At 33.5% G+C, this 26,616-nt stretch overlaps 1 protein-coding gene across 3 annotated transcripts in view; it reads left to right on the top strand.

Moving 5' to 3' along the window:
- STRN (striatin) overlaps positions 1–26,616 on the top strand; it is a 172,898-nt gene that overhangs the window by 119,046 nt on the left and 27,236 nt on the right. For 2 of the 3 annotated variants that reach the window (XM_074209700.1, XM_074209699.1), the window contains 3 exons: positions 1,806–1,949; positions 12,275–12,411; positions 20,567–20,742. In XM_074209700.1, the coding sequence (XP_074065801.1) occupies positions 1,806–1,949; positions 12,275–12,411; positions 20,567–20,742 (457 nt within the window). Of the gene's footprint in view, positions 1–1,233; positions 1,321–1,805; positions 1,950–12,274; positions 12,412–20,566; positions 20,743–26,616 lie in introns of all 3 variants that reach the window. The other variant, XM_074209698.1, reaches the window with a different exon arrangement.

Raw genomic sequence — 26,616 nt, 5'->3', positions numbered from 1 at the left:
TCATTTAAAGTTGCCTGAATTTAATTGTAGCATTTAGAGGATATTCACTGAAGATCATATACATCATAGTCTGTTTTCATTCAGACAAAGCATAAATGGAAAAATTGAAAATAATATCCATTGTTGCTTTTTCATGGCAAGTTATTCCTTATTAGTTGAGATATAAGAGGTGAAAATTTCATCTACTACATTTGAAAAAAATTTCCCATATATTTTTAAATATATATTTGTGTGTGTATATATATACACATATATGTGTATATATATATGCACATATATGTATGTATATATATATACTCTAATTAGCCTTGTGTTCACTTGTGTGTATGTGTGTGTGTATATATAAATATATATATATGTATATGTATACATATATAAATATAAAAAAAGTAAAACTAGTTGATTGGGAGAAATTAATTTATGTAAAGAAAGAGTATTTGTATGGCCATAAATGAGAACATAAGAGCAGAGGTTTTTCTTATTTTTGAAATATGACACTTAAATCAAACTTATATGTTTTTGGATAGTTTTTCTACCAGAAATTAGTATTTTTAAATGTGTAATGCCCTTTTGTGGCATTTTAGATTTTAGTTGGGAACTATAAAGACTCTTATCTATGATGCTTATCTTGATAATAATTTTGGTCTATTTAGTGTAAAACTATAGCTGTAAATGGAACCTAGTGCTTGATGTAGGAAACTGCACTATTTGACTGTAAGTGTTCCTAAATGCCAGAAATGATTGAACTTCTTTTTAGGTAGAGATTCGAATCCATATTCACACATATACCATGATGTATTTTTTTTCAGCGAATTTCAGCCCATCAGTAGTAGTTTTCTCTACTTTAGAAATTTTATATCATTTATTGAAGACAGAGGTGTGAAAGAACATCTATTGATTACCAATTTATATTCTTTGATCATTGATTTTCAAAGCTTAAATGTAACATCTGAGGAAAGAAAAAACCCACAAGGTTTTATTTAACTAGAAATATTTGTTTTAAAACCATGATAAATATTTTTATCTAAACTGTTATTTGTCATAAATTTGATGTTTTAAGTCTAATATAAACATTTCCAGTCAAATAGTGTACTAAAATTATATTGTCTCAAAATATAGTTCTAGGAATTAGTTTAAATTGCTTGAAAATAGTTGTATTCTTTGCTGGTATAGGAAAAACCATAATGGACTATGGGTAAGATATTTTCCCATTCTTAATTAAACTTATAACAGGAAAAACTACCGAAGATCTGTTTCAGCCTCTATCCTATATAAAACAGTCAAAACAGGGATGTGGGAGAATGATGGATCAAAGCCCAGGTAAGTGTCCAGCAGGGCATGAGACTTCACCTGTGTACTTTAGCTTCAGGATGTAAGCCAGTAAACTCAATTGAATTTTTTTTAATAACTGCTGTTGTTAGTAATAAATTAGGAAAAATTAGTCCTTCAAAGATTCTGTCACATAAACCTGCAATTTAAAGTGTAACATATATGTTTCTAACTCTTGGTAAAAGGAATTTAATATTACCTTTCATGGTATAAGTTTGATCTGAGTATTCTTAAATTTATGTAAAAGTAATATCATAGTATAAATAATATATTCAAAATGATATTGTATTTCAAGAAATTAATTTTGTTCCAGAACGTTGACTCTTCTGGGAATATGTACTGCTGTTAGTTTACATATAGTAGTGTTGTTATCAAAGGTATAAGCCAAGTTGGTTAATACCTTTTATGTGTTCAGTCCTTTGGTCATATTTTAATGTATTTGTATAACTCCTTCTATTTTGGTTTTTCTTGGCTAGGGCCCAACAGGTCAAAATTACAAGATATGCTTGCTAACTTGAGAGATGTTGATGAACTTCCCTCCTTGCAACCATCTTTGGGATCACCTTCTAGACCAAGCAGTTCAAGGCTTAGTGAACATGAAATTAACAGGACAGATGAAGGCAAGTATTTAAGATACTGAGCAGTAGAAAAAGAATGTGGCTTAAGTTTATTCATCTCTCTAGATTCAGTTATTCAGCCATGCAGAATTTGCTAAAGCAGGAATTAATTTCTTGGCTAGGGCCCAACAGATATTTGGTACTTTATTATGTTTATAGTACTTTTCTGTATTATGGTGCTTTTAACTATTATCATATTGGAGAATTCAAATTATTTTATTTTGAAGTTAGTGAATGAGTTTTCCCATCAATTTGAATGAAAAAATATGTAGTACTGAAGTATACAAATATAATGTCAGTTCATGAGATTATTTATCTAGAATTGGAAGGGACAGTAGAGGTCATCTAATTTTTTGTTTTATGGTTGAGGCCTATATGGGAGTTAAGGGACTTGCCCAAAGTCATGTGGTTGACAAATGGCAAGAGTGTGATTCAAACTTCAGAACCTAGTACCAAGTGGTTTTCTATTTGAAAAGGAATAAATACTTCAAGATTTCTAACATATTGTTTAAATACAAAATTTATTAATTAATTCTTCTTAAAATAACAGCTCTTCAAAGGTCCCTGTACTAATCATTAAATACCTTTTGAGTAATGAGAAAATTGAGATTTACATAATGCTTAATAAGTGGTTGAATTTGAGACATTTAATTAATTTACTAGAATACCTGAATTTAAAACATAAAATATTTATATTTTAAATATATTTTTCCATATTACAAATAATTTCAAAATAGTCTAAAACTTAAATTGACAGAAAACATTATTCTTTGATGAATTCCTAATTTTTTTTAAATTTCAGAAGAAAGTTTCTTTGAATTTAGCTGTAGCTAATTATTTATAGTATGTATGTAGCCTGTAAAATAACTACTTTCAAATAAATTAATCTGGGAGGTTTTGGGGTTTTTGCTTGACTTTCAGGTTTGGCCACATAAAAAAGATTTAAAGCCTAGTAGAATGAAAGTATAATAGAGAATGAAAGATCTTTGGTACATAGCTTGGAATATATTTTAGTCAGGCAAGAAGAATTTATTAAACACTTATTAAGTGCAAAGCAAAAATAAGCTCCTATAAGGAACTCTTATATTCCAAATATGTATAAGTTAGATAGATAGATAGATTAGATAGCTAAAGAAAGAAAGAAAATAAATTAGAAATAATCCCATCATTAAGACAGTCTTGTCTGTAAGACTCTTTCAGGAGAATGGGACTTAGGGAAGCCAGATGGCAGAGGTGAAGAGGAAGACCATTGCAGGTATGAGGAGTAGCCAGTGAAAACAAACATTTGGGAGATGAAGCATCTTGTTTAAGGAGTAGCATGGAGGCCTGTGACACTAGATCATAAAGTGGGATGACAAGGTGTGAGAAGATTGAAAGGATAGGAAGGATTAGATAAAAGCCCAACAGAAGATTTTATATTTGATCTCAGAAGTTTACTATATATTTAAGCAGGGAGAGAGTGGTGGTGACAAAGATTTGTGCTTTAAGATCACTTTGACAACTGAGGGGGTGATTGATTGAAGCATTGCCCACATTCTCCTCCTTGCCCCTGCCTCCCCCAGAACTTCTTGTTTGTGTAGTCTTCTACTTGTGTACCCAATTTATGTGAGTTAATCCTTCCCCTTCCTTCTCTAGGGTATTTCTTCATCACTTTTCCCTTTACTTTTAACATCATTAAAACATAAAAAATACTCTTAGACTATGTCTTATTTAATTCCCTTTATATTCCTTGATGACAACTGGATTCTGCAAAGGGTGGGAGTAGGTATCACTTGTTTCTTCCCCTTTCTATTAGAATGAAGATATTTTAACCATTTTGCCTTTCAGTTGCTGAAATGTAAAATTTTTTTATGTTTCTCTTGATTCTGGGGTTTGGATTTCTCGGTTTCTATTCACCTCTGACTTTTTTTCATCCTGGAAATTCTCTATTTCATTAAACATCCATTTTTACTTCTGTAAAATTATACTTAGCTTTACTGGGTCAGTTATTTTTGGCTGTGAACCTAGATCTTATGCTTTGTACTGTATTCCAGAATATTTCATTTCTACCTTCTGCTGCCAGATCCAGATTCATGACTTTTTGGTTTTCATATTATTTTTTGTGTTTATACTATTTTTTCTTTAACCTGGAAATCTAGAATTTTGGCTGTGATGGTTCTGGAAGGTTTTATTTCTTCTAGGAAGAAATTTTGTGATGAATCTTTTTTCAATTTGTTTATTAGTTTTAATGAGTATGGGTAATTTGCATTCATTATTTTTTGAATTATGATATCTTAGACTTCTTTATTAGTTATAGCTTTAAGTAGTTCAGTGGTTTTTAGGGTTTTTTTTTCTTCCTTTTTCTTCCTTACCTGTTTTTCAGACTAGCTTTTTATATTAAATACTTTATGTTTTCTCCAATAGAAGAAAAAAAGACTAAAAAGTCTTTTGTCTTTGTCTTAATGCTCTTTGTAGTCCCATCTCTTTGGTCCATTCTCATTTTCTGGGAGTCTCTTATTTGGGTAAGATTTTGTTCCTTTTTCACTAAGTTAATTTTTCTTCCAGCTCTTTCTTCTAGAGCACTTGTTCACGCTCTCATTTCTTTCCTTACTCTGATTCAAAATCTCATTTAATTTACAGTAGTATTTTTATTCTTTTTTTAATCTCTTGCTTCAATTTTTTTCTAAGAATTCTAGTTAACTTTATAGTTAACCTGAGTTTTTCTTTGGAGTTTTGCATGCATTTGTTAAGTGGTTAATAGCACTTAATTTGTCTAAATCTGTTTTGTTTAATGCTAACCCAAACTTTGTCTGATCTAGTTTCTTATGGAAAAAATATTTTTGATCCTAATATATTCTCTAGAACTTTTGCTTTTTTAAAATATTAAGTGCTTTGTTCTTTTTTTTAACTTCAGCTACATGCAAAAGCAAGTCTCATCATTCACTTCCAAAACCTTGAGTTCCAAATTCTCTCTTCTTTCTACCACACTCCCCCCATTGATAGTTTTTGTAGGTTAAAATATGTAGCCATGAAACATGTCACTATAATATTCATGTTGCAAAATAAACAGAAAAATAAAGTGAGGGAGAAAAAATGATTGTATTTCAGTCTATGTTCAGACACCATCAGCTCTTTCTTTGGGATGGATAGCTACTTCTGATGAGAGTAAAGTCTTACTCCCCCTCACCTTTCCTGTCTTCCAATAACTTGCCTCTTTTATGTGAAGTAACTTACTCCATTCTACCTCTCCTTTCTCGATCTGCCAGTACATTTGCCCATTAACTCCATCTTTTTTTTTTAATTTTGAAAGGAAATGGGGTTAAGTGACTTTCTCAAGGTCACATAGCTAGGTAATTGTTTTTTTTTAAAGAAAGATTTAATTTATTTTGAGTTTTACTATTTTCCCTCCATTCTTGCTTCCCTCTCCCCACCCCCAGAGAAGGCATTCTGTTAGTGTTTACATTGGTTCCATGTTATACATTGATCTCAGTTGAATGTGATGACAGAGAAATCATATCCTTAAGGAAGAAATATAAAGTAATGAGATAGTAAAATTACATTATAATATAATGGGTTTTTTTCCTAATTTTATGGTAATAGTCTTTAGTCTTTGTTCAAAGTCCATAATTCTTTTTCTGGATATAGATGGTATTCTCCATTGCAGATAGCTCAAATTTGTCCCTGGTTGTTGCACTGAAGGAATGAGCAAGTCCATCAGGGTTGATCATCACCCTCATGTTGTTGTTAGGGTGTACAATGTTTTTCTGGTTCTGCTCATCTCACTCAGCATCAGTTCATGCAAATCTCTTCAGGCTTCCCTGAATTCCCAAACCTCCTGGTTTCTAATAGAACAATAGTGTTCTATGACATACATATACCAGTTTGTTAAGCCATTCCTCAATTGAAAGACATTCACTTAATTTCCAATTTTTTTGCCACCACAAACAGGGCTGCTATAAATATTTTGGCACAAGTGGTGTTTTTATCTTTTTTTTTTTTATCATCTCTTCAGGATGTAGGACCCAGTAGTGGTATTGATGGGTCAAAGGGTATGAACATTTTTGTTGCCCTTTGGGCATAATCCCAAATTACTCTCCAGAAAGGTTGGATGAGTTCCCAGCTCCACCAACAATGTATTAGTGTCCCAGATTTCCTACATCCCTTTCAACATTGATCGTTGTCCTTTCTGGTCATATTGGCCAGTCTGAGAAGTGTAAGGTGGTATCTCAGAGATGCTTTAATTTTCATTTCTCTAATAAGTAATGATTTGGAGCAGTTTTTCATATGACTATGGCTTGCTTTGATTTCCTCAGCTGTAAATTGCCTTTGACTATCCTTTGACCATTTGTCAATTGGGGAATGGCTTGTTTTTTTGAAAATTTGACTCAGTTCTCTGTATATTTTACAAATGGCTCCTTTGTCAGAAATACTAGTTGCAAAAATTGTTTCCCAATTTACTACATTTCTTTTGATCTTGGTTACAGTGGTTTTGTCTTGTGCAAAAGCTTTTTAATTTAATGTAGTCAAAATTATCTACTTTGTTTGGAATGATTTTCTCTGTCTCTTACTTAGTCATAAACTGTTGCCCTTTCCATAGATCTGACAGTTAAACTACTCCTTGATCTTCTAGTTTACTTATAATATTGTTTTTTATGTCTAAATACCGTATCCATATGGATCTTTTCTTGGTATAGGGTGTGAGGTGTTAGTTTATTCGAAGTTTCTATCATACTAACTTCCAATTTTCCCCACAGTTTTTATCAAAGAGAGAGTTTTTTCCCAATAGCTGGACTCTGGGTTTTTTCAAACAGCAGATTACTACAATCATTTCATAGCTAGGTAATTATTAAGTGTTTGAGGCTAGATTTGAACTCAGGTCCTCCTGACTCCAGGCCCAATGCTCTCTCCACTGCACCACTTAGCAGCTCCAACTCCATCTTTGTAATATATTATATCTTAACTCCCTCCTTTGTCTTGTTTATATATGCTCCTTTTAACTGCTCTAATAATTGAGAAAGTTCATTTGACTTATCAGTATCACCTTCCCATGTAAGAATACAAGCTGTTCAACATCATTAAATCCTCCAGAATTTGCCCTTCCTGTCCATCCTCTCTATGCTTCACCTGAGTCCTGTACCTGAAAATCAAACTTTCTGTTCTCTGATTTTTCATCAGGAAAATTTGAAAGTCCCCTATTTCACTGAATATCCATCTTTCCCCTGAAAGAGGATGTTCAGTTTTGCTAGGTAGCTGTGATTCTGGTTGTTGTAATTCAATCTTCTTTGCCTTACAGAATATCATATTCCAAGTCCTAAGAACCCTTAATGTAGAAGCTGCTAAATCCTGTGGTATCTTTACTGTTTCTCCATGATATTTGAATTGTTTCTTTCTGATTGCTTTAATATTTTCACCTTGAGATAAGAATTTTGAAATTTATAACATTTCTGGTAATTTTCAGTTTGGGATCTCTTTCAGGAGGTGATTGGTGGATTCTTTCAATTTCTATTTTATGCTCTGCTTCTAGGATATCAGGGCAGTTTTCCTGTATTATTTCTTGAAAGATGAAGTCTAAGCCTATTTTTTTGGTCATGTCTTTGAAGTAGACCAATAATTTTTAAATTGTCTCTCTTGGATGTGTTTTCCAGGTCAGTTGTTTTTCCAGTGAGATTTTTCACATTTTCTTCTAGTTTTTCATTCTTTTGGTTTGGTTTTATTGTTTCTTGATCATCAGTTTCTCTTGGCTTCATTCTCCATTTGAAGGAATTAGTTTTTTAAGAGAACTTTCTTATCTCCTTTTCCATCTGATCAATTCTGCTTTTTTAAGGCATTCATATCTTTATTGGTCTTTTGCACTGCTTCCATTTGACCCTGACTGGTTTTTAAGATATTATTTTCTTCAGTATTGTTTTGTAATTCCTTCACTGAGTTGCTGACTTGAATTTCATAATTTTCCCTCATCATTCTCAATTCTCTTCCCAATTTTTCCTCTACCAGGATCCCTTTCTTGATTTTCAAAATCTTTTTTTGAGTTGTTTATATTTTTCTTGGAGACTTTGGTCACAGAAACTTTGACTTTGTCAACTTCTGAATGTTTATTTTAATCCTCCATAGGACCAAAGTAATTTGTCTATGGTCAGATTTTTTTTCTTCTGTGTTGTGGGCTCATTTCCCTAACATATGACTTGCTTTAACTCTTTGTTAAGGTGGGACTCTGCTTCTAAGATGGAGCACACACTGTTGCAAGGATTTTGAGGGTTTTTGCAATTCTTTTCAGGGACAACCCCCCCAGGGAGCTCAGTTCCTTCAAGGTCTTATGAGTGACCCTGACTGCTCTCCTGATCTGTGCTCTGATGATCACAAGCACTCCCCTCTACCCTGGAATTATGAGGAGAGTCCCTGTTTCTCTATGGCAGTAAAGCTCCGTTTCTTGAGACTGGGGCATAGATTGCAACCTGGATCTGAGTATGGGCAAAGCAATAGAATCCTGTCTCAGAGATAGCAAAGAGAGCTCTGCAATCCCCCACCACCACCCCCTTACTATTCATGTGCTGACCTGTGTGGAAACAACTACAGGGTGACTTGACTCCCTGCTGGGTAACTCCCAAGCTTACTCCTGGTTTCTTGGGCTGTATCTGAACAGAGGCCTGCTCTGGACTGGGCTCCCCTCTCACTCTGGTGTGGCATAATTTTTCTGTTGAGCTTCCCAATTGCCCTTGGAAATATTTAAGCTGAGATAATCTGGAAACCACACCATTTTGAGACCCAGGAGCCCCATAGACTGTTCCTGGATGACTAGAGCCAGTCTGCCCAGGTTGGGTTGGGCTGCTCTGAAGGCCCTTTCTAATCCCAGTGTTATCTGCAGATCTTCCAAGTTGTCTTGGGTTGGAAAATTATTTCACTCAGTCTTTTGTGGATTTTGCCACTCTTGAATGTGGTTAGAGTTATTATTTAAAGGTATTTGGAGAGGTTTGAGGGAGAGCTTGCTGGAGTTCTTGCCTCTACTCTGCCATCTTGGCTCCGCCCCAAGTGCTATGTTCTTTTTTTTTATATTAAAGATTTTATTTGAATTTTACAATTTTTCCCCCAGTTTTACTTCCCACCCCCACCCACCCACAGAAAGCAATCTGTCAGTCTTTACTTTGTTTCCATGTTATACATTGATCCAAATTGAGTGTGATGAGAGAGAAATCATATCCTTAAAGAAGAACCAAAAAGTATAAGAGATAATAAGATCAGACAATAAGATATGGGTTTTTTTCCTAAATTAAAGGAAATAGTCCTTGAACTTTGTTCAAACTCCATGGCTCTTTATCTGGATACAGATGGTATTCTCCATTGTGGACAGCCCCATATTGTCCCTGATTGTTGCACTGATGGAATGAGCGAGTTCATCAAGGTTGATCATCACCCTCATATTGCTGTTAGAGTGTACAGTGTTTTTCTGGTTCTACTCTTCTCACTTAGCATCAGTTCATGCAAATCCCTCCAGGCTTCCCTGAATTCCCATCTCTCCTGGTTTCTAATAGAACAATAGTGTTCCATGACATTCATATACCACAGTTTGCTAAGCCGTTCCCCAATTGAAGGATATCTACTAAATTTCCAATTCTTTGCCACCACAAACAGGGCTGCTGTGAATATTTTTGTACAAGTGATGGTTTTACCCTTTTTCATCATCTCTTCAGGGTATAGACCCAGTAGTGGTATTGCTGGATCATAGGGTATGCTCATTTTTGTTGCCCTTGGGGCATAGTTCCAAATTGGATGAGTTTACAGCTCCACCAGCAATGTAATAGTGCCCCAGATTTTCCACAACCCTTCCAACAATGATCATTGTCCTTTCTGGTCATATTGGCCAGTCTGAGAGGTGTGAGGTGGTACCTCAGAGATGCTTCAGTTTGCATTTCTCTTTACTAGAGAATGATTTAGAGCAATTTTTCATATGACTATGGATTGCTTTGATCTCCTCATCTGTAAATTGCTTTTGCATATCCTTTGATCATTTGTCAATTTGAGGAATGGCTTTTTTAAATAAAAATATGACTCACTTCTCTGTATATTTTAGAAATGAATCCTTTGTCAGAATCATTAGTTGTAAAGATTGTTTCCCAATTTACTCCATTTCTCAAGTGCTATGTTCTTAAAGGATCTCAGGTACAGCTCAGGTACAGATGAGGTTAGGAGACCATAAAGCAACTTCTGTCTTCTGCTCTTTTCCTTTGTTCAAAACACAGCTTTAGGTTTGTTTCTTTCTCCTTCTAAACTGTTAATTTAATTCATTTTGAATCTGACCCAACTCTGGGGGCAGAAGACACAGCTGTCAGTCAATTTTTCATCCTGCTCTTTTCATAGTACATAACCTGAATCCACAAATTGCAGGTCTCATTTGAATCTCTGTGTTAGAATACTCTGTCCCTTGCTGATTAGATCCCTTCCCAGAGACCATAGGCCTCTGCCTATGTAGTTTGGTTGACCTAAGCTGGAAAAAGTACTTGCTGTGTTTTTTTTTTCCCTTAGATTTCTCAATCTCTACAGAATCTGTTAAGTCTTCCTTGTTTTGTGGAAAGGTGGGAAAAAGCTATAGTCTTTGTGTCTTCCTTCTCTCTTATTTTTGTTGCTCTATAATTTTGGCTTTGCTTTTTAATCTAATGTAGAAGTTATTTGATTTTTCTACTTTTGTATATCATAGGGCATATGGTACTAAGTGGTACCATGCTGCCTAAGTAGATTTAATTGATATCTATCTCTGTTTTATTTTTCAAAGGCAATGATGTTAAGTGACTTTCGCAAGGTCACACAGATAATTATTAAGTGTCTGAGGCTAGATTTGAGCTCAGGTCCTCCTGACTCCAGGGCCAGTGCTTTATTCACTGTGCCACTCTGAAATAAGCAACTTAATTAAAATGCTTTTCAGTTGCATTACCTTAACAAATTTGCCCAGAAGAAAAAAATGTGCATTGATTTTTCTCCTCATAGCTTGCAAAAATAGCTAAGTCATATTTCATATAGTCTCAACTTTCAATAGATAAGAGCTAAACCATAGAAAATTTCAGACTCAAAAGGCATTGATATTCACTAGTAGATAAATAAAATTCCTATTCATTTTTTAAGTGCCCAGTATGTGACAGTCACTATACAAGGCCCAGTGCATATCTAGATGGTGAAGAGGATAATGGGCTAGACTTAAGGAAGACCGAAATTCAAATCCTGGCTTAGATATTTACTTTTCTCAGATTTAGCTTTCTCAATTGTAAAATGAGGCGATGGACCTCTCAGATCTTTTCCAGGTCTAATTTTTGATCCTGTGAAGACTTGAATGATTCACAGAGAAGCAAGACAGTTTTTAAAGTTATATGTTGAATTTATTATAAACTAAAAAAAGAAAAGTTAATTGCATGTGTGAGATTCATTTTATGTGCAATCCTTTTTTCTGTCCTAATTCTGCATGGGAAAGTGTGTGTTCATTGTATTTAGTGTTAAGTTCTAAATAAATAAAAGTAAATTCTCTCCCAGAGATTGAATGGACAAAAAAAAGATCAAAGAATTATGATGGAGATTTCAAAGGAGTAACTGAAAATGGGCTGTGATATTATAGGAATAGGGCCTGGACCCTAGGCTTTCATTGGAATTAGAAACTCCCAGAGAAGAAATTCTTCTCCCAGTGTAGATCAGCACCTTTTTTTTTTAAGTTACTGCTTAGAGGGCTGCTGGGAGCATAGAGCAATTAAGTGCTTGTTCATCATCATCTTGAATGGGTATCAAAGGTGGGAATTGATTCTAAGGCTACTGCTCTGTCCTTTATGCTACCCTCCCTCTCATTATGCCCATTAATGTGTTGAAATTAATTTTATTGTAAATATCTGTCATGCAAGTTTTCTTTTGATGGTTTATATTAAATTCAGGATAAAATATTTAGTTTTAAAAAACGTCAAGGACTTAAGGTGACATTGGTAGAAGTTTTGAAGAGATATATTTGCTCTAAATGAGTTCCAAAGGTAACAGTGCTGCTAGTGAATTGTGTTTATTTAATATTGCTAAATTTATTTAAGTAAATGAACTGGGAGTTTCAGCTGTCTTATAATTCATTTTACTTTTCTCCCCCCCTACAACAACAACAACAAAAGGAATAAGGGTGTCATTGGGATTTATTTTTCTAAACAGTTGGGAAACAGTGAAAGGAGAGAAAAGCAATCAATGTTAGAATTTTCTATTTGCTATCCTTGAGTTAACAAAGTATCTAAATAAAATCAAGCAAATCATTAGTCTCATTACAAAAGACTTCTTGTTCTAGCAAATAAATGAGACGTAATTTTTTTTTATTTCCCCTTTCCCTCTTTTTCTTATTACAGTGGAAGCATTAACATTCCCTCCCACATCAGGGAAGTCATTTATCATGGGAGCAGATGAAGCCCTTGAAAATGAGCTTGGTCTTGGTGAATTGGCAGGTCTTACAGTTGCCAATGAGGCTGATTCACTGACTTATGATGTAAGTAGTAGCTATGTTGTGTGAAAATTATAAAATTGAATTGTTAGAAAAGTATGCCTCTATGAATAGTTGTGGTAAGCGAATGGGAATAGTTTGACTTGAATCCATGTCAACAGGTAAGTAAATTCCAGGAATGCAATTGATTCAAAGCAGCAGAAACACTTAAATCTTAACTTGAAACTTATCTAGTCATCCTGTTTCTAGTTTCTCCTTTTCCTAGTCCATCCTATATGATATTTAATAATCTTATTAAGGAATAGGTCTGACCATTTAATTCTGAAAAATTTTCAATGACTCCCTAATGAATCTAATATAAAATATAAACAACTTACCCTTGCCTTTTATCCTCTACAATCTGAAAATGAACTTTAACCTATTTTCCCAGGTTTGTTCCATTTTATTCTCCTCTTACTTTTGCTGAAGTAGCCAAATTATCCAAACTCAAGATACTTTCTCTTGCCTCCATTCATTCTCATAAATCATTTGCTATATCTGGAGTGAAACAAATATTTACTATTTTTTATTTTTTCAAGGGCTTAACTTATTCTCTCAGTAGTTACTGTTCTCTTTCCTGAAATTACTTTTTTTTCATTATGTAAGCTCCTTGAAAGTGAACCATTTTGATTTTTTTTCTTTCTAATTTGTACATGCAGACAGTGGCAGGAATTTAAAATTTTTCAAGAATCCTTCTATTTTTAATTTGTCCCCAAATTATATCATCTTTCCCTTGATAACTTTACTTTCTAGAACCCACTGAGTTGCCCTTAGTAACTGCTCAGGATAAATTAGAAATAACTATTCCTGAGACTTGGGATCAGATTTGTTACAGGGTATAAAGAATAGCTTGCTTTCACTCAAGTCAGATAACTTTTAAATAGGATCTCTTTCCTTCAAGAATTCTGCTCAGCCAGTAAGGAGACTTCATATACTTCATTCATTCCGAGTAACCCAGGGATACTACAAATAGGAAGGTGTATGTATGCATAAAGGGTTGCTGTTGTTGTTGTTTACAGGTAATTGTAATTAAAGTCCTAATATCCATCTATGATCTCATTAAAGGGGTACCTCTTCCAAAGTTAAGAGATTGTAACCCATCCTGCTATCTCATCCTATATATTTCTTGTCCATATCCTCCATATTAAATTTAATTAATCTATAGGAAACTATTTGTTACTCTCACTAGAGTATGCACAAGCCTTCTTTTCAGATCATATACATTCTTTTTAAAAAATATATTTTTTTCCAACTATATGCAGCAGTAGTTTTTATCAATCATTTTTTTTGCAAAGTTTGAAGTTTTACATTTTTTTCTCCCTCCCTTCCCTCCCCCACCCCCCCGACAGATATAGACTGATATAGACTCTACATTTATAACCATGCTAAACATTGATCATATGAGAGAAGAATCAGATCCAAACAAAAGAAAGAAAACATTAGGAGAGAAAGATGACATATAAGACAACTTTTTAAAAGTTGATGATAATAAATTTGGGTCTTCATAAGTCTTAAAAATTGTCTTTGAATATTTGTCTATTGTTGAATTGCTTGTCTTTTTTTTTTTTTTTTTAGAGATGTGTCCTTTGTCAGAAACGCTAGTTGTAAAAATTGTTTCCCAGTTTACTACATTTATTTTGATCTTGGTTACAGTGGTTTGTGAAAAAGCTTTTTAATTTAATGTAATCAAAATTATCTAGTTTGTTTTTAATGATATTCTCTATCTCTTCCTTGGTCATAAACTGCTTCCCTTTCCATAGATCTGATAGCTAAACTACTCCTTGATCTTCTAGTTTGCTTATAATATGGTTTTTTAATGTCTCAATCCTGTATTCATTTGCATCTTTTCTAGGTATAGGGTGTGAGGCGTTGGTCTAATCCAAGTTTCTGCCATCCTAACTTCCAATTTTCCCCACAGCTTTTATCGAAGAGTTTTTATCCAATAACTGGACTCTTTGGGTTTATCAAATAGCAAGTTACTATAATCTTTTCCTAGTCTATTCCACTGGTCCATCACTCTGTTTCTTAGCCAATACCAGACAGTTTTGATGACTGATGCTTTATAATATAATTTTAGACCTGGTAGGGCTAAGCCACCTTCTTTTGCACCCCCCCCATTAAATCCCTGGAGATTCTTGATTTTTTATTTCTCCATTTGAATTTACTTACAATTTTTTCTAACTCACTGAAGTAATTTTTTAGAATTTTGATTGATAGGGCACTAAACAAGTAGTTTAATTTTGGTAGAATTGTCATTTTTATTATATTTCCTCAGCCTATCCATGATTTCATCACATTTATATACCACAATTTGTTCAGATATTCCTCAATTGATGAGCACCCCCTCAATTTCCAGTTCTTTACCACTAAAAGAGCTGTTATAAACATTTTTTTCTTCATTTTTTTTTACTATTTTTTGTGATCTCTTTGGGAAATAGATATAGTAGTGATATTTCTGGCTCAAAGGGTATGCATAGTTTTATTGCCCTTTGGGCATAATTCCAAATTGCTCTTCAGAAAGGTTGGATCAGTTCACAACTCCACTAATGCATTAGTGTCTCAGTTTTCTCACATTCCCTCCAAAATTGATCATTGTCCTTTTTTATTCATATTAGTCAAACTGATATGTGTGAAGGGGTACCTCAGTTATTTTAATTAGCATTTTTCCAGTCAATAATGATCCAAAGCATTTTTTCATATGACTATAAATGGATCTAATGTCATCATCTGAGAACTGCCTTTACATATCCACTGACCATTTATCAATTGGGGAAAAACTTGTATTCTTATAAAATTTGACTCCATTTTCTGAGTCCTTGTCAGAATTTTTGTCAGAATATTTTAGAAATGAGTCCTTTGTCAGAAATACAAGTTGTAAAAATTACTTCCCAACTTCCTGCCTTCCTTTTAATCTTGATTGCATTGATTTTATTTGTATAAAAACTTTTTAATTTAATGTACTTAGAATTATACATTTTGTAATTTATAATGTTCTCTATCTCTTCTTTGGTCATAAATTGCTCCCCTTTCCATAGATCTAACTATTCCTTGTTCTTCCAATTAGTTTATGATATCACCTTTTTAAGTCTAAATCTTACACCATTTCAATCTTATCTTGGTATAGAATATGAGATGTTGGTCTATGCCTAGTTTCTGCCACATTATCTTCCAGTTTTCTCAGCATTTTTTACTGGAGTGAGTTCTTATCCCAGAAAGAAATATAGATTCTTTTTTTTTAAGGTTTTTTGCAAGGCAATGGCATTAAGTGGCTTGCAGGGCCACACAGCTAGGTAATTATTAAGTGTCTGAGACCGGATTTGAACCCAGGTACTCCTGACTCCAGGGCCAGTGCTCTATCCACTGTGCCACCTAGCCACCCCTGAAATATAGATTCTTGAAGCATAATTTAACTAAATCTGAGCCTCTATTTTTTCATTGCTTTATGACAAGAATCAAAATTACAGCAAAAGAATAATAGAGGCAAATGGTGGGTATATAACCAGTCTAAACAGTGTAGTCATTTGCAATGACTACAAACATAAAATTGGCATAGAAATAAGCATTAAGAATGCATATGGGGGTGGCTAGGTAGCACAGTGGATAGAGCACTGGCCCTGGAGTGAGGAGTACCTGAGTTCAAATCCGGCCTCAGACACTTAATAATTACCTAGCTGTGTAGCCTTGGGCAAGCCACTTAACCCCATTTCCTTTAAAAAACGGAAAAAAAAATATGATCTGAAAAAGGGTAAAAATTCCACATGTACAAAAATATGCATGGCAGCTCTTTTTTGTAGTGGCAAAGAATTGGAAATTGAGGAAATGCTAAGCAAACTGTGGTATATATATGTGATAGAACACTATTGTTCTTTAGGAAATCATGAGGGAAAGGACTTAAGAAGATCCTGGAAATCATGAACTGATGCTGAGTAAAGTGAACAGAACTAGAAGAACATTGTACACACTAACAATCATATAGGGTTATGATCAAGTATGATGGAATTGTTCATTTCAGCAGCACAATAATTAAAGACAATTCTAAAAGACTTGTGATGAAAAATGCCATCCAAAACTACTTCCAGGGAAGGAATTGTGGAGTTTAAATGCAGACTAAAACTTATAATTTTCAATTTTTAAAAGGTGTCTTATATATTATATTTTTTCTAATATTTTTCCCATTTTGATTTGATTCTTTTATAACATGATTAATGTGAATCTATGTTTAGCATAATTATACATGTATAACCTATATTAGATTGCATTCTGTCAGGGAGAGGCAGGAGGAAAGGGAGATTGGGAGAAAAATATGAAACTCAAAACCTTGCAAAAAAACCCACTGTTGCATGTAGTTGGAACAATAAATAAATATTTTAAAATAATAATAAATCATTCTACATAGGAAGAGGGTGCAGAAGTGAGTCAGTTATGTTGGTATATACATACATACATATATATATATATATATATATATATATATATATATATATATATATATATAAAAGATGGATAGATGAGAAAGAGGGGGATTCTCTGGTTATAAGAAGGGAGAGACAGAATGGGGAAATTATCCTCTTATAAAAGAAATATGCAAGGAAGCGTTTTACCATAAAAGTGAAATTGGGTTGGGGTGGGGAAGATGGGCCAATGATTGAACCTCATTCACATCTAAATTGGTTCAAAGAATGAAGTACACACATACAAACACTCTCACATACATAATTGGTAATCAAAATCTCTCTTAGATAACAAAGAAGTAGGAAGGGAAAGGGATGAGAAAAAAAGCTGGGGGAATAACAGAAAGGAGGTCAGGTAAAAGAATACAATGGTTAGAAATCTTTGATCCTTTTATAGGAACAAATTAAAAATTAAGCAACAAAATGGAGAATGTGAAAATCAAAGGAGAAATGAATAAATTTAAGTTAATTTACTCTAAGCTTCCATGATCTTTTATTAAATATAAAGAGACAGAGAAAGATAAAAGAAGAATAGAACTGAGGAGAATGCATAGTTGGTAATCAAAACTGGGCATGGGAATGGGATGAACTCATACATAAAATGGAGCTAGCAGAATGAATTAGAAACCAGAATCCAACAATATGTTGTTTCCAAGAAACACATATGAAACAAAGGGACACGGAATTAAAATAAAAGACTGAAATAAACAAAAAGGAAAAAGACAGGGCTAGTAATCTTGATCTCAGTCAAAGCAAGAATAGATCTAATTAAAAAGTAATAAGTAGGGAAATTACAATCTTGCTAGAAGAAATCATAGATAGTGAAGTAATATTAATACTATACATTTATGCACTAATGGCATAGCATGCAAATTCTTAAAGGAAAAGAATGTCAGAAGGATATAGAAAAGCTATACCAGTGGACGACCTCTTCCTTGTCATCTCAGAGCATGAAAAATCTAACCATAAAAATAAATGGGAAAGAAGTTAGAAAAGGAATAGAATCTTAGAAAAGCTAGATGTGATTGCACTCTGAAGAAAACTGAATAGGAATAGAAACTATACCTTTGTACTAGGGCATAAAAACCTTACAACCAAATGCTGAAAAATTGATTATACCATTTCAGACTCTACTACATTAAAATTATATTTAATAAAAGGTTATGGAAGCTTAGATTAAAAGCTAGTTGGAAACTAAATAATATAAACCTAAAAAATTAATTGGTCAAAGAATAAATCATGGAAAAATAATTTCATTAAAGAAAATGACAATAAGACAACCTTCCAAATTTTGCAGGATGCAGCCAAAGTCATACTCAGATGAAAACTTGTAACTCTAAATGTGTTTTTCAGTAAAGGAGAGCAAGTAGACCAATAAATTGAACTTACAACTAAAAAAAAACAAACTAGAAAAAGAACAAATTAAAAATACCCAATTAAGCAACAAAATGGAGAATGTGAAAATCAAAGGAGAAATGAACAAATTTGAAAGTAAAAAATCCATTGAACTATAAAACTGGAAACTGGTTTAATGAAAAATATAATCAATAAAATATAAAAAATCATTGGTTAATGTAATTTGAAAAAAAAGAAAAATATCAAATTATTAGAATCTAACTTGAAGACTGAATGCTCATTAATGAAGACGAAATTAAAGCAAATTATTAGGAGGTACTTTGCCCACTTATATGCAAATAAAATGATTACCTAAGTGAAAGGGATGAATATTTACCAACCCCCTCCCCCCAAAATTACCCAGTTAACAGAAGAGGAAGTAGAATACTTAAATAACTTTTTCTTAAGCATCAATGAACTCCCTCAGAAAAAAATCACCATTATCAGATGGATATTTAAAGAATAATTAATCCTAATACTATATGTTATTTGAAAAAAATTGTAAAGATGCCCTGTCAAATTCCTTTTATGACATAAATATGGTTTTGATGCCTAAACCAAGGAGAGCAAAAACAGAGAAATCTATTGACCAGTTCTGACAAAATAATTTTAAATAAAATACCAGCAAGGTGATTGCAGCAATATAGTATGAAATTATATTCTATAACCATGTGGGATTTATGCCAGGAATACAAGACTGATCCAGTATTAGGAAAATTATCTGCATAATTGTCCATGTAAACAATAAAAATTATAGGATTATATCAATAAATGCAGAAAAAGACTTTGACAGAATAAAAATCCATTCCTTTTAATATCACTGGAAAGCATAGTAATCAATGGAACTTTTCTTAAAATGAGAAGTGGTATCTAAATCCAAGAGCAAATATTATCTATAATGGTGATTAATTTATTAAAAGCTTTCCCAGTAAGATGAGGGATGAAACAACAATGTCCATTGATAATGATCATTATTTAATTTTGAAATAGAAACACTATAAGACATGAAAAAGAAATTGAAGAAATAGAAATAGGCACTGAGGAGAAAACACTATCAATCTTTGCAGTTGATATGATTGTATATTTAGAACTTTAGAAAATTGACTAAAAAGCTAGTTAAAAATAATGAATAACTTCAACAGAGTTGCAGGATATAAAATATACCCACATAAATCATTGGCATTTCTATATACCACCAACAAAACCCAGCAGAAAGAGATAAGAAAGTGAAATTTCATTTAAAATAACTACAGACAGTTTAAAATACTTGGGAGTCCATCTGCCAAGACATACCCTGAAATATATGAGCACAGTTACAAAACACTATTTATACAATTAAAGACAGATCTAAGCAATTGGATAAATATTAATTGTTCATGGATAGTCTAAGCCAGGGTCACAAAATTAGTACATGTCTGAAGCTAGAAACTTCAAGATTAATTCTTCGAGTCCTGGCACTCTTTCCCACCTAGTTGATCTAGTTAGCACCTAGGTGACCCCTGGTTATCAGGACAGTTAAGGAAAATGATAAATACCAGAGGGGATGTGAAAAAATAAAGTTTTGAACTAGTACATTATTCTGGAGAACAATTTGGAATTGTGCCCACAGTGTATACCCTTTAATGTTGCTGCTAAATTTATATCCCAGAGAAATAAAAGAAAAAGGAAAAGGATCTATTTGTACAAAAATTTAATAGTAGCTTTTTCTGTGATGGCAAAGAATTGGAATTTGAGGGGATTCCCATCTGTTGAGGAATAGCTGAACAAGTTGTGGCATATGGTTGTGATGGGATACTGTTATGCTAAAAGAAGTCACGAGCATGATGGATTCAGAAAAATCTGGGAAGAACTTGTGTATAATAATAACAGCATTATTATAAGGATGATTAGCTTTCAAATATGTTGCATTCTGATCAAAACAATGATCCAAGACAGTCCCAAAGGACCAATGATGAAAAATGATGTATACTTCCACAGAACTGATGAACACTGTATGCAGCTTGAAGCATATTTTTTTGACTTTCCTTATTGTTACTGTTTTATTTTGTTTGCATTTTCTTACATGGATAATATGGCATGACCTTACTTGTATAATGGAAATCAAAGACTTGTTTTCACATGGAGGAAAATGTGGGAAAGAAGGAGAGAATTTGCAACTCAAAATTTTATAAATTGATTAAAAAATTTTTGTGTAATAAGGAATATTTAATGAAAAAGAATTTTTAAAAATGTGTAGTTTGTTTTATAATGCAATGAAATAAAATTTTTCTTTCATACTTTCAACTGAAGTATATATTTTGTCTTTTGTTTGACAGATAGCAAACAATAAAGATGCTTTGAGAAAAACTTGGAATCCAAAGTTTACATTAAGAAGTCACTTTGATGGAATTCGAGCACTTGCTTTCCATCCAGTTGAGCCAGTTTTGATAACAGCATCAGAGGATCATACACTAAAAATGTGGAATTTGCAAAAAACAGCTCCAGCAAAAAAGTAAGAACATTCTGTTTCAATTTTATTTTGAACATTTAAATCACGTTCCTCATTTTTTTTACTAATTTTACTAATCACAAACAAATTTCCCTGATGTGCTCTCTATTACTTTTCTTATAAATACTCTGTGAATATTTTTGGGGGTGGGTTATTTTATTGTGTTCTTTTGATAGCAGCATTATAATAGCAGAGTGGAAAAGTAATGAGTAGCTGGAAAAGAAATTATGATTATCTCTTTAAGTTAATCAGGTTTAAAAGCTTAATGATCTGGATCTGGATCATTCCTTTATAAGTTCTCTTCTTTCTGTTATTCATTTGCCCTGCCTTTGTCATCAGCCTTTTCTCATCTGCCTTTACTATGTATGCTTTTAAAACTCCTACTTTGTTGCTTTCCCCATTGCCATGATTATCTGTTATTTACCAAAGAATTATGTTGTGCATAATTGTGCCAATCTCCCTAGTAAGAATTTTGATAGAAGAAAAGGTATCATTTCTGCTCTTGAAGGTACTACTTGGTCTGTTTAACTTTGGTTGCCAACCAAACCTCATAACTTGAGGTACAACTTGCTTGATATCAAATACTTAGACGCTGACAGAAAATTCTTACGATAGTGACTGAAATTAGTCTGCAAGTCCACATTTGTAAGCCCCAAAGTAAAAATAAAAAGCCTGTGTTTGCAACAAGGACTTAAATATAATAATAAAACATTTTAATTGCCACCTTTCCACACTCTCCCTCAATTTCCAAGAGTAGTAGAATAGAGAAGAGCTCACGAATTTCTTGAATCATGACCGCAAAAGCAGCTATGAGAGAGGGCCCTTCCAGGAAGAATTTATATAAATCAATTTGCCAAGTATCTTGGACATTTATTATTTTCCTTGGTGTTGTGCCCACTTTTAAAGAAGTGTCAGTTTGATTGCATTAAGAATCCTAGCCGGGGCAGCTAGGTGGCACAGTGGATAAAGCACCAGCCCTGGGGTCAGGAGGACTTGGTTTCAAATGTGGCCTTCAGACACTTAATTGCCTAGCTTTGTAACCTTGAGCAAGTCACTTAACCCATTGCCTTACAGAAAACAAACCAAAAAAAAAAAATCTTAGAGGAATACAGGTTAAAATTCAATAAATTTTTTTTGTTTCTAACCACTTCAAATGACTTATTTCTTTCAACAAGAACCAATGTATCCTGAAGTTTTATTGCGTGTAGAGATGTAGAATTAAAACGGGTCTTTTTCTTCCTTAAAGGCACTAAGATGGTAGGACAAAATTAAGGAAAACTACTGAAATCTGCCTGATTTGTTTTATAGGCAAGGATTCTAGGGTAGCACCTTGAGTTGAATTAATAAAATACTATTTTATTAGATAATAGCTTATTGTTTTTACCTTCATCTAGTCCCGTTTATTTTGGCGCAGAGTATTTTTTTTCAGGAAGAATCATGAATAGTGATTTTGATTCTCTAATTTGTTTTTGAGTTATAATGAGGATTGGACCAGTTTAGGGAATACTAGTGGATCAGTATAAGATTCTCATTATTGTTTACTAAAACACTTTAACCAAAATGAGGGGGGACATAGTAATTATTAGTACTTTAGTGGGTGGGAGAGAAGTTACTAGACAAAGAATTTAGAGTGAAGGAATTAGGACTAAATCAGTTGGAGGTTTCTTTTGGATACTTGATATTTCCAAAAGAAACTCAGAGGACTTAAAAGGACTTAGTGAAATTTTAGCATGTTAATTGCTTGACTAAGATAAGGCTTCATTTGAATATAGTATAATTCCTTAAAAGGAATAATGTCCTTGATTGATCAAGTCCTCAGTCACTCAGTACTAAGCACCTATTATGAACTAAGCACTGTGGAGTAGGGAAGAGAAGGAGAATTTTTATTTATATACATATAGCACTTAATGTGGTAGACATTGTACTAAACACTTAAAATAAATTATCTCATTTGATCCTCACCACCACCATGAATGGCAGGTGCTATTATTATTCTTATTCCATTGTTGAAGAGGTAACTAGGTAGGGCAATGGATAGAGTGCTGGGCCCTGAGTTAGGAATATTCCTCTTCCTCAAATCTGGACTCCAATATTAGTTGTATAACCCTGGAGAAGTCACTTAACCTCATCTGTAAAACGATTTGGAGAAGGAAATGGCAAACCACTCCAGCATCTTTGCCAAGAAACCCTCAAATAGGGTCATGAAGAGTCCAACATGACTGAAAACAACTGATCAACAAAATAGTTGAGGAAATGGAAGAGAATGGAGGTTAAATGACTTTCCCATGTTCTCATAGCTTGTATGTGTCTAAGTCTGGATTTGAATTCAAATCTTCTGATTCCAGGCCCAGCCCTCTCTAACACTAGCTGCCTCAACCTTATGTCCTTTGTACTGCAGAGACAAAGGAAAATGAAATAGGTTTATCCTCAAGCAGTTTGTAATCGCTCCAGGGAACATATTTTATGGTGGAATAAAGAAATTGAGAAACATCCAGACAGCTATTTATTTGGTGATGTGTGTATTTGCAATACAAACTTGGCCCAAGATTCTTGGTAACCAGCAATCCAGAAGCTTGGTTTCTAATTGTTAATATACATTTTGGAGGGAATAAAAAACAGGAAACATAGGATTATAGGGATTGAGACATCAATATACCATGTTTAAATGGTTGGTTTTAGTCCTTTGTTATTAAAGATGACCACAATGACATCATTATGTTAGAAACAAATTATGATGTGTCCAACTATGGCTGACAATATGAAGTCAGAATGTTCTATCATAGGTTGGGCACTAATAGGCCATGTAAACATTTGAGGTGAGTACGCTAAACTTACATATTTCATGTTTCCTTTGAGCTGCTTCAATTCTGCCTTGCTCATATAATGCCTCACCCTCTCTGAGGGCACACCATGCTGGGCAGTCCTGTGCCAATGTCTCTCGTGCTGCACAATCAATTCTAAAGTTCTTTTTTATTAAAATTTAAAAAAATTATTTAAGGCAGTGGGGTTAAATGATTTGCTCAAGGTTACACAACTAGGCAATTGTTAAGTGTCTGAGGCGGGATTTCAGCTCAGATCCTCCTGACTCCAGGGCCAGTGCTCTATGCCACCTAGCTGTCCAGTTCTAAAGTTCTCAAAGAGAGATCTTCAGTGTGCCCCTGTATCACTTCTTCTGATCCCATTGTGTGCACTTGCCCTGTGTAAGTTCTCCATAAAATAATCTTTTTTGACAAACATGTGTTTGGCATTCTAACAGCTTGGTCAGCCCATCATAGTTGTTCTCTGTATATACTGTTAGAAACATTTGGAAATCATTTGAGAACTTCTTCTGATTCTTTTGCTTTCTCAAATGCTTTCCTTCATTTAATTAGAAAACTTTTACATTTTTGCCTTATTCCCTCCCTTCGATAATATTATCCCCATATCACCCTCAAAGAATGATATACTTCTCAGACCTAATCTTATAGACATAAACATATTTTAGGATATGATACTGACTACTAATTCAAATTGAAAACAATAAGATTTTTCATGCTTAGCTCCTGTTGTAACTCACATGTTTTAGTATTCATAGTAGATTTAGTATAGAAACAATAAAATTTCTCAAGTTCATGTTAGATTATAGAAATTTGTTGTGAAAGGAAAGGGAGGGGGGGTATAGTTATAACAATATTAATACTGGCCTCTCAAGGGCTCAAACTGACCTGACATTAACCATAACAGGGTAAAACTCCCTTACCTCTGTTTAATTACAAGTAGGAGTCCTTGTTTACAGCCAGTCACAGAACAAAGTTGCATGTCCTTTTCAGGGTATCTATAGCCAGCCTCAGAATTAACCAGGTGGGAAATTTCCTCTTTTGAATGGAAATAGCACAATGGTAAAGTGAGTCAGGAGGATTCTACCTTAACCTATGCCAAGGTTGCCCCCTCAATTTTCTTTAGGGATAGATATCTACTTGTAGCAGTTCCTGGAATACATTCCCTATAGGCAACACATTAACATTTCCCTTGACTGTTGGATTCTGGGCTTCATGAAAATTCAAACAACAATACCTGAAATCATTACCTGAAGTCAGAATTCAGTACAATTTCAAATTATGGTTATAAATACTTTATCTCAAATATCAAAATTTAATGGGTCATAGGTTAGGGCTAGGTTATTTGTTCTCATGTTGCAATAACAACAATGAGTGATGAACATCTTATTTACATTTCATTTGTAATTTAGGAATAATTACATACTAGAGTTTCATACAGTGAATACATAATTTTGTTTTTGCTGTTCAATCATGTCTAATTCTTCATATCCTATTTGGGTTTTTCTTGGCAAAGATACCATTGTGTTTTGCCATTTTCTTCTCAACATGATAGTTGACTCCAAACCCCAGAAAACTGCAGGCCACTCTTAAGTTACTAACCCATACATTCTTATTAGTTCACCCCTAAGGAAAGAATGAAATCTTTGAATCTAATATTTCTGTTACTAAAGTGACTCAATGACATAAGTATTGCAGACTATTTATTTGTACAATTTCATAATTTTCATAATTATCTGTTAGAAATCACTCTTTACTAATAAACAGACTAGTAGGTTTCCCCACTTTGATTGGGTATGGCCCCAGTTTCTCAGATATTTTTTGTTAGAATGTTACAGCACGTGGTCAGCAGGGTTAATATGATTTTATAATCTTGCCTAAGTAGAAAGTCCCAAGGAAGATCACAGATAAAGAAATCTTAAGAGATTGTGTTCATAATGCAAGCCCACCTTTCCGCAAAGCTTTTCATTAATAATCTAGGTTGAAGGTTGAAGAGGACAAGTCACATAGACAGGAAAAGCTAGTTATTAAAAAATAATTCAATGTTGCCTACATAAAGATAACAGAAAGTTTCTTATATCCTTCATATCCTAAAGGATTCAAATCGTGTTTCCAAATACTCCAAAACCCTTTTCTTTCAAACCCTTCATTTATAGTAAATGTAAACAGACTCCCTTTAGCTTTTCTGCCCATTCTCCTCTCATTTGTACTTGTTCAAACTTTATTTCTTCCTTTATTTTTATATACCTCTAGTGGACTTTAATTAGAACCCTTGAAAAACTACATCTTTCTTTTTGCTTTCCAAATTTTGATCTGACATTTTTATTACTTTCTTCTAGCTGCTTAAATTACTCTAGTTTTTATTTCCCAGTCATATCCCATACTATCCATAAAACTTATCTTCTAGGACAGCTAGGTGGCACAGTGGATAGAGCACCAGTCCTGGAATCAGGAGGACCTGAATTCAAATTTGCCATCAGATACTTAATAATTACCTAGCTGTGTGGTCTTGGGCAAGTCACTTAACCCCATTGCCTTGCCAAAAAACCTAATCTTCACTACACTTCCCCCACCCCCCCTTAGAATTTAGCTTAAAGTTTTACTGCACAAAATCAACGATTGTAATATTGTTGCCATTAGGGTTTTCAAAAGCATACAAATACGTGGCTGTTCCACTACCTTCTGATGATTTTGTCATTAGTTTACTTGTGCAATAAAGTTTTGTTTTATCATTCATAAAATATCCATACTGATAATACAACACATTTTTTCCAAATTAAATTTTAAGTTGCTCCTTGATTTAAAAACAAACTTCTAGAAATAGAGTTACAAATAGGTACTTCTTAGGTACCAGATAAAATTAATACTGCAAATACATTTTTTTTATTTTGGAACTTTACTTTTAAACTAGCTTTGGTTCTTTTTAATCAGTTAAATCACCTTTCCCCCTTGTGTTAAAACAGTAAATTGACCACTCTGCAGAGAAAGAATGATAAAAGATCTAAGTGCTGTTTCCACTTAACTTTCTCTGAGATTTATTCTAATTTTCCTTTAAAATAAA

This window comes from Macrotis lagotis, chromosome 1, assembly GCF_037893015.1.
Source record: "Macrotis lagotis isolate mMagLag1 chromosome 1, bilby.v1.9.chrom.fasta, whole genome shotgun sequence".
Classification (NCBI taxonomy): Eukaryota; Metazoa; Chordata; class Mammalia; order Peramelemorphia; family Peramelidae; genus Macrotis; species Macrotis lagotis.
The sequence above is the reverse complement of the archived record's forward strand: the minus strand, read 5'-3'. Positions and strand labels throughout refer to the sequence as shown.